Genomic DNA, 15,816 nt, shown 5'->3' with positions numbered 1-15,816 from the left:
TTTTGGGTAATATGTAGAATTGAGGTGTACGTATGTTAAGAGGGATATTATCAAATTCCTCATATACGGAATTATTATTTTTAGCGATCTCATTAATGCATGTTGAAATTTTTTATTTAATTTCTAATTGACGTTCAACTTCTTTAACATAATCATCTTGATTCACAATAATAATAGTGTTTGACATATCATCCTTTTTAATCACTATACAGTAGCCCCCTCTTATAAGGCCACCCCTACTGTAGCAGGGAAGTGGCCTTTTAATGAGGGTGGCCTTTCTAGAGGGGGATGACAAATGTGAATAGTAAATACATATGAAGAAAGTCACAAGTACTTTTAAGCTTAAAACATTTAATATTTTCATTAAAATATCACATGCATGTTGTGAAATAAATGAAAAACTGTTTCATCATTTTCAAAAGAATGTTATGAATAACCATTGATATAGTTTTAAAACTGTCTTTATAATTATGTTACAGATCACATCATCTGTCACTCTCTTGGTAACAGTCTAAAAAAAAACAAACCAGTCTCGTCACAATTAAAAATATCCTTGCTGTCATATCCCCTGCATATATCATTTAGTCTTTTGTTCCAATCTTCGACAACTTCATTATTAACATCAGCTGATTCTTCACTAAGGACAGAACACTTAATATTGTGTTGCACTTGAAATCTGTGCAGCCATCCGCTACTTGCGGTAAAGTCGTCATATCTCATTTCAGCTGACAAAATTGTTGCTTTTTCTTGTCATTCAAATCAGGATATAAACATCTCCTGGCTCAAACAATCTTCCTATCTTTGTCCATTTCACCTTCCCACATCTGCAGAATTGTTTCCTTATCTTTCACAATATTCTTTTCTTTATCTGAGTCTTTCCGACATTAGTTTTCTGCAAGGATCCTTGACCCCCCCCACCTCTTAGTCAGTTGAATTACTTTCACTTTCTCTTCTAAACTGAGAATTTTTCTTTTCCTCGATGACATGTTGATCTTTTTGCAGTAAGTTATTCATGTTGCCAACTACAATACTGATAAAGCAATGTTTTATGCATCTAAACAAATTGCCATGTGTTTTTAAAGGAAGTGATCTTGTCACGTGATTTGTTAGTCGCAGTCTGGTACCCTATTGTTTTTATACATTTCTTTACACTAAGTGAGTAAAGCCAAATGGCTTCGATATGTACCATTTAACATCATGCAGATTTGGCCTCGTGGACGTTAGAATTTGTAATTTTGACATTTATTGTCAGTAGTATTAGCCACTAATTATCAAAGCGAACATCTTACTAAGGGAAGCCATAAAGAGTATCAATCCATTTTCCTGCTGACTTGTGTATTGTACATCGATGCTGCCACTTCTCAGCTGTTACTACTGTTCAATAATTGTAATCTTAACAATTATCGAAGTGACTAAACCGGACATCTTATGATAACACAGCAGTAATGCTAATTGGATTACATGTACTCAACCCTTTTGTATGGATTAAAATTTGAGTCTTTCTTTGCTTTATGGAATAAATGTGGTTTCTCGTGAGGCGTAAATGATATAATATTAACCTTATTGGTACATGTACTTTAGTCAACACTTCTTTCATTAACGAAAACCTGACATCGGGAAACAGAAATCAGATTACTTAACACACGTTATGAATAAATTACTGGTCCTGGATACATATTAAAATAAAATGCGGCCGCTTGTGAGAGGTAAATTTTATATTATTGCACTATTATGCTGGCTGCTGGTCGTGTTAGCCGGGTGGCCTTTTGTGAGGGGTACTTTTGAACACAAACTCGTCGGTGCCAACGGATTCTGGCTGTAAGGAGCGGGTGGCTGCTGATCGGGGGGGGGGGCGTTCAAGAGGGGGACTACTGTACTGTCTTCATTCATTAGATTATATACAGACTTAATTTTGTCCTTATAAATATTACTATGATATTGCTTTAATTTAGTTAATATCTCTTGTGTGATCGTATATATATATATATATATATATATATATATATATATATATATATATATATATATATGAATCACGTAAAAGATGACTTAATTGTGTTATAAAAAGGTTATTTCGGTGACAAGCTTTGGGATGACCAACCCATTGGGGCGACTTCTCCAACCACTCTAGGGCGCAGGGGCGACTTCTCCAGATACATGGGGGCGAGTTCTCTGCATACCGACGTAACTTAGAGAAGTGCAAGCGATGGATAAATGCTCTCGCTTTCTGTCTCTGTCTCAGTGGTATTTCATATGGCAAATATTGCTCACCAATATCGTCTGGTATATCTTTTAATGTTATCATGCACGCCATTTTCACAGAATGTTTGTCGGAGGTTAAGACGTCAAGTCACATGTTCGGTAGGCAGAGCGATCTACCTTCTGGTGTAAGGTCAGTTGGAAAAATGGTTGAAAACTAGTGATATAGCTGTCATTGGCTCACCTTAGTTGTGTACGGTATTGGGAATAATGGTTGAAAACTAGTGATGTAGCTGTCATTGGCTCACCTTATTTCTGACCGGAATTGGGAATAATGGTTGAAAACTAGTGATGGAGCGGTCATTGGCTCACCTTAGTTGTGAACGGTATTGGGAATAATGGTTGAAAACTAGTGATGTAGCTGTCATTGGCTCACCTTGGTTGTAAACATAATTGGGAATAATGGATAAAAACTAGTGATGTAGCTGTCATTGGGTCACCTTAGTTGTGAACATAATTGGGAATAATGGTTGAAAACTAGTAATGTTGCTGTCATTGGCTCACCTTAGTTGTGAATGGAACTGGGTAATAGTTGATAACCAATGATGTAGTTGTCATAGACTCACCTCAGTCAGTTTATGAATGGAACTTGGAATAATGGCTCAAAACCAATGATATAGATGACATGGGATCACCTCAGTCAGTTATGAATGGAATGAAATAATGGTTCAAAACCAATGATGTAGCTGTCATGGGAAGTTTTGCGGATGAACATATAGCTAGAGATGCTGAGAAATGTTCCTCATAAAGAAAGAGTGATAATCACATTTGACAATGTATCAGCCAAAATGGAAAAACTGAACATCAAATTTTTAATTTTTAATTTTCTGCATTAAAAAAAAAAATCATTCAGTTGTGTAGCCATCATCAACAATTTGCATTGCTTTGAGTGAAGATACACCATGAAGTCCTTGTGATGCAATGATTTGTTTTGACACTGTCAGAACTGTTGGACTTCAGAAGTCCTTGTGATGCAGTGATTTTGTTTTGACACTATCAGAACTGTTGGACTTCAGAAGATGAACATTGCAGCTCTATATATCTGAGGAATTTTTTAGCAGCGGAAAAGGTCAAAGATGTCCCAGTTGGGTAAAGACTAGACTGTTACCATGGAAATTTCATACCACTTTATACTATGGTATTTTTTTAACATGCTGTAATATGTACCACTGTATACTGTATTTATATTTGGGACCAACAATTTAATTTAATGGGGTAGGGGCAGGGGATTTTTTTTACATTGTAAGCTTGCATATGGCTGGAAAGTGTATTATAATGAAAGCAAGATAACACCATATTATATCCATTCTATTATTTGAATAAAACTAATCTTCTTTGTTTTTTTGTGTGTGTGTGTGTGTGATTTAGATTTTTAGCGTAGCTTTAACAATTTTTCAGTCATATCACTACAATGTCTGCAGTGTGACAGTTTATAGTGATGTCTAGCACCGGGGCATCATGCCGCAGACATGAAGCATGATGTCCCACCCAGTCACATTATCCTGACACCAGGCCGACCAGTCCTAACACTAACCTCTTAATGCTGAGCGCCAAGCGAGGCAGCTGTTAGTACCATTTTTGTAAGTCTTTGGTACGATTTGGCCAGGGTTTGAACTCGCGACCTCCTGCTTCCGAGGAGGATGCTCTAACCACTAGACCACCGGAGTGGTCAAATTGTTTTTCTTTGAGATAAAAGTAAATAAACTATCGCAGCTAGAAGGAAAGTCACAATTGTCAGTACCTTACACTTACATTATGTGAATTTGCAATGTTTATGTTAACTGTTACATAACTTGTCATTTAAAATCTGTATCTAAAATGAGATGATTAAGTTTACACTAAAGCTAACAACCTGGAAAAGTCAGAGTGCTGACATTAACAAGTTTGCTGATAAAATTGTAGGTGTTGATGTTGAAGCCTAAAATATTGACATCATAGCAAGAAAACTTTAAGTAGGATGCTAATACCCAGGACATGATGTTTATGAGAGAGAGGGCCAGTAAACATAAAACACACTCAACAAATGAGAAAATATTTAGTGGGCTAGAGAAATTAAGTAAAATTCAAACAGGAAACAAACACTCTGCAGAAAATCCTACAAATGAATACTTGTACTTGACACAGATCAACATATGGTAGTAAATAATGGGACAAAATGACCTTTTTTGTTATTTTAAGATACTGTAATTAATTACTGTGTTGCATTATGTAATTCCACAAAAAGTTTATAAGGATGTGATGTTTTAGTATTGTGATTCATATTATGTTATGTACAAGTTGATATTGTAATGCTACTTCTCCGGGGCCCCGAGTGGTCTAAAGTGCTCTCCGTTACGAATTACTGCCATCTCACCTCTGTCTGCGTGGGTTCGAGTCTCGGATTCGGCTAATGTGGGTATGTGAGAAAGCTTGCCAGTAGTTTCTCGTGGATCGGTGGTTCTTTCTGGGGCTTTCCCGGATTCTTCCTCCACCATTAATACTGGCCGCCATGTATAGCCTATCGTGTGCTGAAAAATGGCGTTAAACCCTACAACAACAACAACAACAAAAAGCTACTTCTCCAAGTAAAAACTAATACGATTTGTGACTGATTTTTCAGATATTACTTGCATGTTGATTTCCTTGTTATATTCTTTTCGTTGATATTCATCTGCATCAGTTTGATTGAACTGATTTCTAAATATAGTACAGGTAATCACATACAAATTATTTCTTTTAAATCCAGGATCCAAAGGTAATCACATACAAATTATTTCTTTTAAATCCAGGATCCAAGTTTGCCTATGATATTTTCAAGGCCGCTCGGATGGCTATAGATCCCAAAGTTGATCTTACACGGTACGATGTACCTCGTGCAGGACTGAAGTTACTGGCAAGACATGCATCACAGTTCAGTCAGTTCCTGATTGATGACTATGACGTGAGTAAATAAATATGAAAAATGTCCATTCTTGCTCAGTTTATTTGTAGCTAGCATGTTGGATGCAGGTTTGAATCCTGCTATCTAATTAGTTCAGGTTGGCTACTATGGTGTTTCCTCTGTGAGAGACTATTTTTCAATTGCCATATTTCGATATAACCTTCATATTTTTTAATGTGCTATACAACACCAAACCACATCAAACCAATTCATTTTACTTATTGTCTCCATTTTTTTTTGTGGTGAAAAAAGAAGAAAATAGCTTTCACTTTCTCTTCCATCTATTCATCATTTTCTCTATAACTTTAAGTCCATTATGGATAAGGGATGAAATTTGATGTACTTGCACATCGTCAGTTGAAGGTGTGTCATGTATGCATCAGGAATCCTATCCACAGGGTCAAAATCACAGCTCTGTATTTTGTTTTCTGTCACACAATCCCTGTTGCTTTAATACTTCAGAGCCATTTGAGATGAAGGGATGAAAACTTACCATACTTTTATGTGTTGTGTATCAGTTGTAGATTCTGTCTTGAAAAGGTCAAGGACATGGGTCGGTATTTGATGTTTTCCATCATGCTTTCCATTCAGTTCTAAAACTTAAAATTCGTTTCAGATAACAGGATGAAACGTTGTTCTTACTGAAGGTATGCTATGAAATTGTGGTTTTTATCTTTAAGTGATGTCTAAAAGATGTTCCTTTACACTCTTTTACCTAGGAGTCTTTTGTGATAAAGGGATGACACTTTGTGTATTTATATATTATCACTGGAAAGTGTTTGTTGTGGACAGCATTAGGAGCCACATCTGCAAAGTCAAGGTCATGGATTAAAATTAGAATTTTTCTTTTAACCTCGTCTTTCCATGTTATATCTTTAGAACAGTTTGAGGTAAAGGGATCAGATGTTGTATGCCTATAGATCATCACTAGAAGGTTTGTCACATACCACATTCAGGACCCTATTTCAGGATCAAAATTACTGTTCATTATTTTCACATTTTTCATCTCCTTGTTGTTTGAGATAAATCGATGAAACGTGGTAGGCTTATATATTGTTAGTAACTTATGTTGAGATAAATCAATGAAATGTGGTAAGCTTATATATTGTTAGTAACTTAAATTGAGATAAATCAATGAAACGTGGTAGGCTTATATATTGTTAGTAACTTATGTTGAGATAAATCAATGAAACATGGTAGGCTTATATATTGTTAGTAACTTATGTCTACAATATTCAGGGTCCTATTTTTAAGGTACAACACATTTGAGATTGGGACCTTGGGTGATGTCTTGGGGTCTGTCCAAACCCCCAAAAATAGCCCATTGGTCATAGGATAGAAACTATTTAGATTCCCTCCCCTTTCTGTTTCATAGACATTAAAACAGCGTGAAAAGACAGATTTATACATGTAAGTGACATTGACCCTTTTGTACATCCCAAAACCATATCTATGCTTGGTATGCAAAGACAAATCTATACATGCAACTGAAATTGGTTCTGGAGTCCATCCTTACCCCAAGGGATGTAGCCCCTGGGTTACATTTCAAGCAATCAATTTTCCCAACCCATCATCTGTGTTTATTCTTGCTCATCATGCACACAACCAACTGACATTTAGTCCTTTCTCACAATGATCTCTCCATGTGACATTTAGTCCTTTCTCACTATGATCTTTCCTATTGACATTTAGTCATTTCTCAGAATGATATATCCATGTGACATTTAGTCCTTACTCTCAATGATATATCCATGTGACATTTAGTCCTTACTCTCAGTGATCTCTCCAACTGACACTTATTGATTTCTCAGAATGATATATCCATGTGAGATTTAGTCCTTACTCTCAGTGATCTCTCCAACTGACACTTATTCCTTTCTCAGAATGATATATCCATGTGACATTTAGTCCTTACTCTCAATGATATATCCATGTGACATTTAGTCCTTACTCTCAGTGATCTCTCCATGTGACATTTAGTCCTTTCTCACAATGATCTCTCCAACTGACATTTAGTCCTTTCTCACAATGATCTCTCCATGTGACATTTAGTCCTTTCTCACAATGATCTCTCCAACTGACATTTAGTCCTTACTCTCAATGATCTCTCCAACTGACATTTAGTCCTTTCTCAAAATGATCTCTCCAACTGACATTTAGTCCTTTCTCACAATGATATATCCATGTTACATTTAGTCTTTACTCTCAGTAATCTCTCCAACTGACATTTAGTCCTTACAATGATCTCTCCAAGTGACTGAAATTGGGGGTTTTAGGTCAAAATGGGGAAGTGCTAGGATACATATTTTACAAATACAGCTTTTGTTTCTTTTTTATAATTCAAAGGCTGTATTAGGTACATGGATGATTCCTGATATACATATTGTTATATATTTTTATAACTATGGCTGTATAAGGTACAGGGATGATTCTTGGTATACATATTTTTATAACTATGGCTGTATAAGGTACAGGGATGATTCCTGATATACATATTTTTATAACTATGGCTGTATGATGTGCAGGGATGATTCTTGATATACATATTTTTATAACTATGGCTGTTTGATGTGGAGGGATGATTCCTGATATAATATTTTTATAACTATGGCTGTATGATGTGATTCCTGATATACATATTTTTATAACTATGTATGATGTGGTTCCTGATATACATATTTTTATAACTATGGCTGTATGATGTGGAGGGATGATTCCTGATATACATATTTTTATAACTATGGCTGTATGAGGTACAGGGATGATTCCTATATACATATTTTTATAACTATGGCTGTATGAGGTACAGGGATGATTCTTGATATACATATTTTTATAACTATGGCTGTATAAGGTACAGGGATGATTTTTGGTATACATATTTTTATAACTATGGCTGTATAAGGTACAGGGATGATTCCTATATGCATGTTTTTATAACTATGGCTGTATAAGGTACAGGGATGATTCCTATATACATATTTTTATAACTCAAAGAATGAAGCAGGAACATCAAAGCCCATGAGGTCAGGGCTATTGCTGCATATTGGACCTATTTTAATCATATTTCTTTGGATGAAATCGTGAAAGCTATGTTCTGGTGATCTCACTCAACTTTCTCATACTTTTATCTTCAATCAATGTTGTACCAGAGCAATGGCATCAGTGCTTTAGGCCCATTTGTGTCAGCCCAAGAAGTCAAACCATCCTCAAATCTGCAGTTGAGCATCCTACTGATGGCAATAATAAGTTCACTGTATCCTGGTCCATCAGCCTTTCTTTGGGCAGGCAAATTTAGCTATTACAGTGTATTTGGGGAGGGGTAAAACTAATTTTAATAATGCAGTACTTAACCGTTATTATTGTCCATATCCCTCTTCCCTCCTCTAAGATCCTTTCACTCTCAGACCAAGTCAGGGAAGGATGATATTCTGATTGTCAGAGTGGACTTTGGTATTAGGCTGGGATCATGCTATTTTTTTTATTTGAGCCAATTACAGATTGGAAGGGGGAATAATGTCCTTGGTCAGGAGACAAGCAACGGGAAACATATCAATGCAATAATAACAGGAAAATAATACTTAATTAAAATTAGTTTTACTCCCAACACCTAGCTGCATTTTGATTGTTCTTAATTGATCTTGACTTTGATTTATTTTATGCTCACTTATTATGAACTTTGTAATGTTTACAGTTTGATCATTGAGGAACTTTGTAATGTTTACAGTTTGATCATTGAGGAACTTGGTAATGTTTACAGTTTGATCATTGAGGAACTTGGTAATGTTTACAGTTTGATCATTGAGGAACTTTGTAATGTTTACAGTTTGATCATTGAGGAACTTGGTAATGTTTACAGTTTGATCATTGAGGAACTTTGTAATGTTTACCTAAATTTGATTACATGTTCATTGAGGAACTTGGTAATGTATGTAAAGGATGGAATTTAGTTTTGGTTTTATGAGTTAACTGAATATTTCAGGGAATATACGAAAAGCTGAGCCAGTGGAGTCATCACACAAATTCAGAAATGCTGCACCTAGGAATGAGGGCCTTAGATTCTTTTCTCATGCAGGTAAGCTTCCTAATGTCTGTAATGTTGTAATGGAGTCATATTCAGTGGATATGAGTTATTTTGTATATGTTATTCCTGTTTGAATTTTAATTTGTAACTCTTAAAATGTCAAAACATGCTTATACTTACAAAATGGTCAACAGAGATTTTTCTGAAGGATGTCCAGTTTTGCTTGACATTCTGAGTTCATATAAATTGTATTGAGTTTGCTACACAGTTCTTTAACAAAAACCAGTTTCACACTCCTGTTTCAATCCTTGGTTGTCAGCGATGGTGCCTTACACAAACATGTACCATCACTGTGACCCTCGGGGAGATCAGGGTCTTTTGAAATGAAAATGTACTTATATCAGGTAAGGAAGCAAGTACGACATACAAACCTTGAAATATCTTATTTGTGTGGACATGTTATAGCACTGGACATACAATTGAGTGAAGTTCTAATTTTCATAGATTTCAGAAACAATTATTATTGTGTGCAGTGCATGCTCAGCCAATGAAAGTCATCATCAGCAAGGTGCTGAGCCTGCATTCCACAGGGGAACTTTGTCAGTGGACAGTTGATCACAATGTATGACTTGGTCTGAAGAGCTCCACAGCAACAATGTAATGAGCAGTACTAATGGTCACTGTTATTCAGTTAAATATCCCTGGGTGGATGTTATTATGGTCAGTGAAGAGATTTCATTTGTTTTTGCAATCAATCAGTTAATTTTAAAGAGTTTTACTTCCAAGATTTTAATATAGTAACCATGTTTGTTCAGGAAGTGAAATGATTCTTTCTTGGATTACTAGTACGTAACCAGATATTACAACTCAAGGATTATTGGCTACTATTACCTCTGCATCCCATAAAGATAAAAAAAATTGTTGGATAATTTAATATTTATAAGTATTTTAAGCTTATGGCAGGCTACTGAAATATAATTGTGAGGATGTTTTTTTGTCTTGCAGATTTCAGATATGCTGGTAACAAGGGCAAAAGAAGGCAAAAAGGAAGTTGCAGTTTTCAAGGTAAGAACAAACTCATACTATTTCCTTTAGACCAGAAATAGAAATCCAGTTAATTTCATCCATGTATGATGTATTCTTTGGTAAAAATCTTTTGCTTTTTTTTAAGAGCTGATTAGTCTGCATGCCTGTATAGATTCAGTCTATTAAGCATTTACTATGTAGACTTGTTAATGATGTCCAAGTAGTATTTTAAATCCTGTAAAAATGGAGGCAAAGCACATCTTGCTGCTGAAAACTGGATCGAGTTCAGATAAGGGGTGACTCTCATGTAGTGGTTTAGTAAAAACCACATGAAAACTTTGGGACAAAATTTAGTGTTCATTCATCAGTGTATATAATTTGAAAAACACGTCATATTTACACATGTCAGGTTACACAGGAAGTGTTTTTACTATCCTGTCTCTATAATCATGAATCTTATTATAAAGAAATAGATGCTGCATGTCAAGTGTCCTTATTCCAGTATTAACATGAATTACCTTATAAACAAATAGATGCTGCATGTCAAGTGTCCTTATTCCAGTATTAACATGAATTACCTTATAAACAAATAGATGCTGCATGTCAAGTGTCCTTATTCCAGTATTAACATGAATTACCTTATAAACAAATAGATGCTGTATGTCAAGTGTCCTTATTCCAGTATTAACATGAATTACCTTATAAACAAATAGAAGGGGCCCCGAGTGGCCGAGTGGTCTAAAGCGCCCTCCGTTACGGATCACTGCCATCTCACCTCTGTCTGCGTGGGTTCGAGTCTCGGATTCGGCTAATGTGGGAATGTGAGAAAGCTTGCCAGTAGCTTTTCATGGGTCAGTGGTTCTTTCCGGGGTTTTCCCGGGTTCTTCCTCCACCATTAATACTGGCCGCCATGTTTAGCCTGTCCTGTGCTGAAAAATGGCGTTAAACCCTACAACAACAACAACAATAAACAAATAGATGCTGCATGTCAAGTGTCCTTATTCCAGTATTAACATGAATTACCTTATAAACAAACAGATGCTGCCTGTCAAGTGTCCTTATTCCAGTATTAACATGAATTACCTTATAAACAAACAGATGCTGCCTGTCAAGTGTCCTTATTCCAGTATTAAGATGAATTACCTTATAAACAAACAGTTCACTGGATCTGATGTAATTATATTTCATTTTGCTACTGGTAGCTCACCTGGGTCAAGTTGAGCTACTGTGACCCAGTTTTCATCAAACTTAACAGGTAGTGTGTATTTGACCTCCTGATTGATTCTTGAAACTAGAAGACAGTTCGAGGTCACAGCAGCTGTAAAAATGTCATATTGGATTCCACATAATTCTGCTTTTTCAGTGCAAACTCGTTTATTAATTTCATAGTTGCATTATATTTGAGGAAAGGCACCTCACAGCTGAACCTGTCATTGATCATTGGTCAGGGTCATTAAATAAGAAAGTTAAGTTTACATTTTAATAGCAACAGTTGGTTGAGATGTCAACCATTTTGTTTGATATTTCTGCTAATGTGTTTTGGGATGTCCTCCAACAGATGCTAATTGGCCTCCATATGTAACACTGTTGCTGCTTTTCTTGAATTAACCTACATTAAGTATACTTATGCATAGCTGCCAAGTGTCCCATTTTTCCCCGTATTTGTCCTGTATTTTGGGGACCTGAATATACGTGTACAATTGTCTTATTAAATGTCAGTTTTTAAAATAATAAAAATTAAATACAAAATTTCCTTGCAATTTTCTGTTTAGAATGGACACCCGGTTCCATTCTGAGAGTAGATGTGTCACATATGTGTAGGGAAATAGAGTTCTAAAATATGATTGGTTCATTGAAAATTGAGGCTACCATGCCAGTCTTGAACCACTGTATTGGATTGTGCAAAGCAGTTGCTACCACAGGGGCTTGATACCAAGACAACTAAGAGTATCTAATGAATATAAAGCCCGGGGGGGGGGGGGCAGGGTACATTGTTACAGGTTGGACCCCCCTCCTCCTTCTTTTCATTGATGGCTACTTGTGATTTTCTTGGTAACGAGCCCAAGTGATTGCCACTATCACTGTATCTCATCTTTGTAATATTCAACTTCTCGTCATGTCGAAAAAGAAAGCATAAGATTCAGAATTTTCTCCAGCAAAGAAAAGAAAACAGAAGTGAAAGAACAATTATGCAGTCATAATTAGATTTGTAAACCATCTAGTAAATTAGGAAACTTTGTGTTTTGCAAATTGTATAATCGTGATTTCACTATGGGGCATGGAGGCCCCCACGTCATAAAACAGCATGCAAAGCTAATAAACTTGCATCTTCGTCATCAACAACACTGCCTGAACTTACAGTGTTTATAGATACCCGAGAGAACCTTGATGTATTTCGTTTTACTAAAAAAAAATTAGAAATGAACCCTCCTCTTTAAGTTGCTAGTATTGCTGTTGATTTATTTTAAACACTTTTTCCAGACAGTAAAATCTCAAAGGATTACTCATGTGCTAGAACAAAAACAGTTCATTTAAAAAAAAACTCACACAGAATTCAGATCATCAGTCTAAAATGGTACATTGGAATCAATAATGATTGAAAATGCTAGGTGTGGAAAAGGCTCCTATAAACAGCCTGTGTCTGAGAGAGTGTGTTGCACTCTTGCACCTTCTGATTAGGCACCCAAGGCATCATTGACATTAGATAATTAAGTTATTGTCCTTCTTTACTGATGGTTGTATATATTGTAAATAGTTACATATGCATTCACTTTTAAAATTCTTTTTTTTTCTTCTGAAAATCAGTATTTTAGTCATAAGTTGTCAGTATTTTTTTTCTCAGGGTTTTGCAGCTATGCTTGTTCCATGTGATATGTGTGTACATTTCAACATGCATTAACTGTTCTTGTACCATGTGATAGGTGTGCACATTTCAACCTGCATTAAGTGTACTTGTATCATATGGTATGTGTATACATTTCATCCCACATTAAGTGTACTTGTCCGATTTTGGTATGCCTGTTCATTTTTCGTTTTTGACCAGGTCAAATGCTTTTCTAAAATCTTAGAGTCCATGTTGCACACCAGTAATTCCCTGGATCTGTTTCCTGTTATCAAGAATTAGTAATGTTTCTTAAAACCATCTGATGGAAGTGGAAACTATATAAAATGTGATTAATTTGTTGACAACATATGTGTGGATAGCAAGTAATATAAAATATAAATAGGCATGGACATGTGATCCAAGTCTATGAAAAGATGGCTGCCATGTATATATGGTCTTAACACAGCTCCACTCAATTCAATGAACTTGGTGGAAAAACTGGTGTTAAATATGCTAATACCTATTGCCATAATTTATACTGGATTTATGACAATATTAAGTTAGTGTAAGTGAAATTTAATGTGCACGTTTTCATTTATTCAAGTTAATTTGGAAACCTGTTCATAACAAAGCATTTTAGGTTGTCCAAGATGACTACTGAAGTGGATTAACTTGAAATTGAACTACATCTACCATTTCTGAACTTCAGTTGATACCATCTCAAACACATTATGCAAGTTTCATTCAAAAGTTTATGGATATGTGCTAGTCATATATAAGGATTTATATACTTTCTATCACTGTTATGAACAAGCTGAAAATATCAGAATCATGGAAACATATTTGAATACCAGCCTTGTAGGTTTCTTACTCAGCTCAACCTTTTCTGCATCATTCTCTGGCTTTAGTATGTCTGATATACCTGAAGATCAGAGCCACACAGATAATCCCATGCAGGAAAGTCATGTTCAGAGTGAAAATGAAAACATTGGTACAGATGATGATTTGGAGTTATCCAATATGGTTGACATTTATCCAGAATTCCTGAGGGTCAAACATAATAAATACAGTATCACTGTGCATATAGATCCACAAAAGTTTGAGTTTGTAAAACAGATATTGAATTCAGAACCTTGCAGTTCAAGTGTTCAAAAGGGGTATTATCTACAAAACACAAGAGAAAACACCGACAGCAACATTGTATAAAACATCATGTGTCCTACACATACAGGGGCTGAATTGTTCCACATGGTTAGATCATATTATCTGTAAATGTAGACAGGATGAGAATACCCATGCTAAAGGCAGTTATATGCTGACATCTACACCAGTAACTAGATGTAGTACCAAACATGAAACAGCTCCTAAAGTCTTTGACCCAAATGACTCAGGCAATAAAATTAACACCCCTCCAGAGCATCAGGCAATTACACGCTCCATAAATCATGACCACAGCAGTGATGGCTTAAACCTTAATGATTTCTCCATGTGTGTACATCAAAAAACAATTAGGAACTTGGAGGCCCAAATTGAAGAATTAAGACTACATTTACATGCTATTAAGTCAGCAAAGGGAAGGATTAATGAGCAAGTAACTTCATGTGAAATATCAATTCAGACAGACTCCCAAATAGCAACAGTGTCAGATGCTCAGACACAGACAATCCCAATACCAGCCAAGAGAAAATGTAAAATGACCATATTTTGAAAGTTTACTGTATGCTGCTAGGTATTGCAGCCCAAACACATGTAAAATAATGATATCAGGACTACCTCCTCATGTGGACACCATAGTGAAAGAAATCAATGATCTGATAATTTACCTATGTGAAGACTTCAACCCACAGTACATTCCAGAATACACATCTTTCTTTCTTCAGAACCAGGATGTCAACCTAAGCCTCTACCACAGAGACAAAATTCATTTAAGTAGAAAAGGAACCTCTAACTACAGAGAAATATTAACATGTATGCCCCCATTTTCAGGCACTGTAATGAAGAGTACTGTCTCTATTGTGGAGAAACTGGTCATGTGATGCAGGTATGCCATCATGGCAGACAGATTGAGTGCTTCACATGCCATAAATATGGACACAAACAAAGACTCTGCCAATCAGTGTATTTATACATACTAGGAAGCTGGCAAAGAGGAGAATGCCAGTGCTTCATGTACAACAAATCTAAATGTACCTAGTGAGATTCTTTTCTCTAACTATTCAGTTGACACTATTGTAATTGCAAAAGTTAATGGTTTTTCAGGGTATATGCATGTGACTTTGAAGACGCAAATATATATGAACACTTAAATATAGAAATAGGATGTCAGAATGATAAAAGTAGTATGGAGACAATCTCAGTGAGTATCCCATTGAATGATGACATACATATAATTGATATGAAACTAAATACAAAAGGTTTTAACATAGGTCACTTAAATGTACAAGGTATAGTGGGAAAAATTGACCAGATTAAGTTAATGTTGTCTTCCAAGGAAAATAATATACATGTTTTAGGACCCAAATTAAATGCTAACCACAATGATGATCTATTTCACTGGCAGTGCTACAATAAACCATTACGCAGGGACAGAGAGACAGCAGGGGGAGGTCTTGTTGTATATACTAGGGAAGATGTAAATGCAGGAATGCAACTTGACTTGGAGTCACATGAAATTGAGAGTATATGGGTGGAAATTTTTCAAAATAATGCAAAATCATTCCTAGTTTGTTTCATTTGTAGGCCACCTTCCTCCAAAGCAACTTG

At 35.7% G+C, this 15,816-nt stretch overlaps 1 protein-coding gene across 1 annotated transcript in view; it reads left to right on the top strand.

Annotated features, from left to right (window-relative positions):
* LOC149802584 (DNA-dependent protein kinase catalytic subunit-like) overlaps window positions 1–15,816 on the top strand; it is a 407,613-nt gene that overhangs the window by 31,596 nt on the left and 360,201 nt on the right. Inside the window, exons 8-10 of the mRNA XM_089951857.1 lie at window positions 5,028–5,179; window positions 9,162–9,254; window positions 10,209–10,268. Coding sequence (XP_089807983.1) covers window positions 5,028–5,179; window positions 9,162–9,254; window positions 10,209–10,268 — 305 coding nt within the window. The remainder of the gene's footprint in view (window positions 1–5,027; window positions 5,180–9,161; window positions 9,255–10,208; window positions 10,269–15,816) is intronic.

The sequence above is a fragment of the Sinohyriopsis cumingii genome, chromosome 3 (assembly GCF_028554795.1).
Source record: "Sinohyriopsis cumingii isolate HCF-2022 chromosome 3, ASM2855479v2, whole genome shotgun sequence".
Classification (NCBI taxonomy): Eukaryota; Metazoa; Mollusca; class Bivalvia; order Unionida; family Unionidae; genus Sinohyriopsis; species Sinohyriopsis cumingii.
Note: the sequence above shows the minus strand (reverse complement) of the source record. Positions and strands in the feature narration are given on the sequence as shown.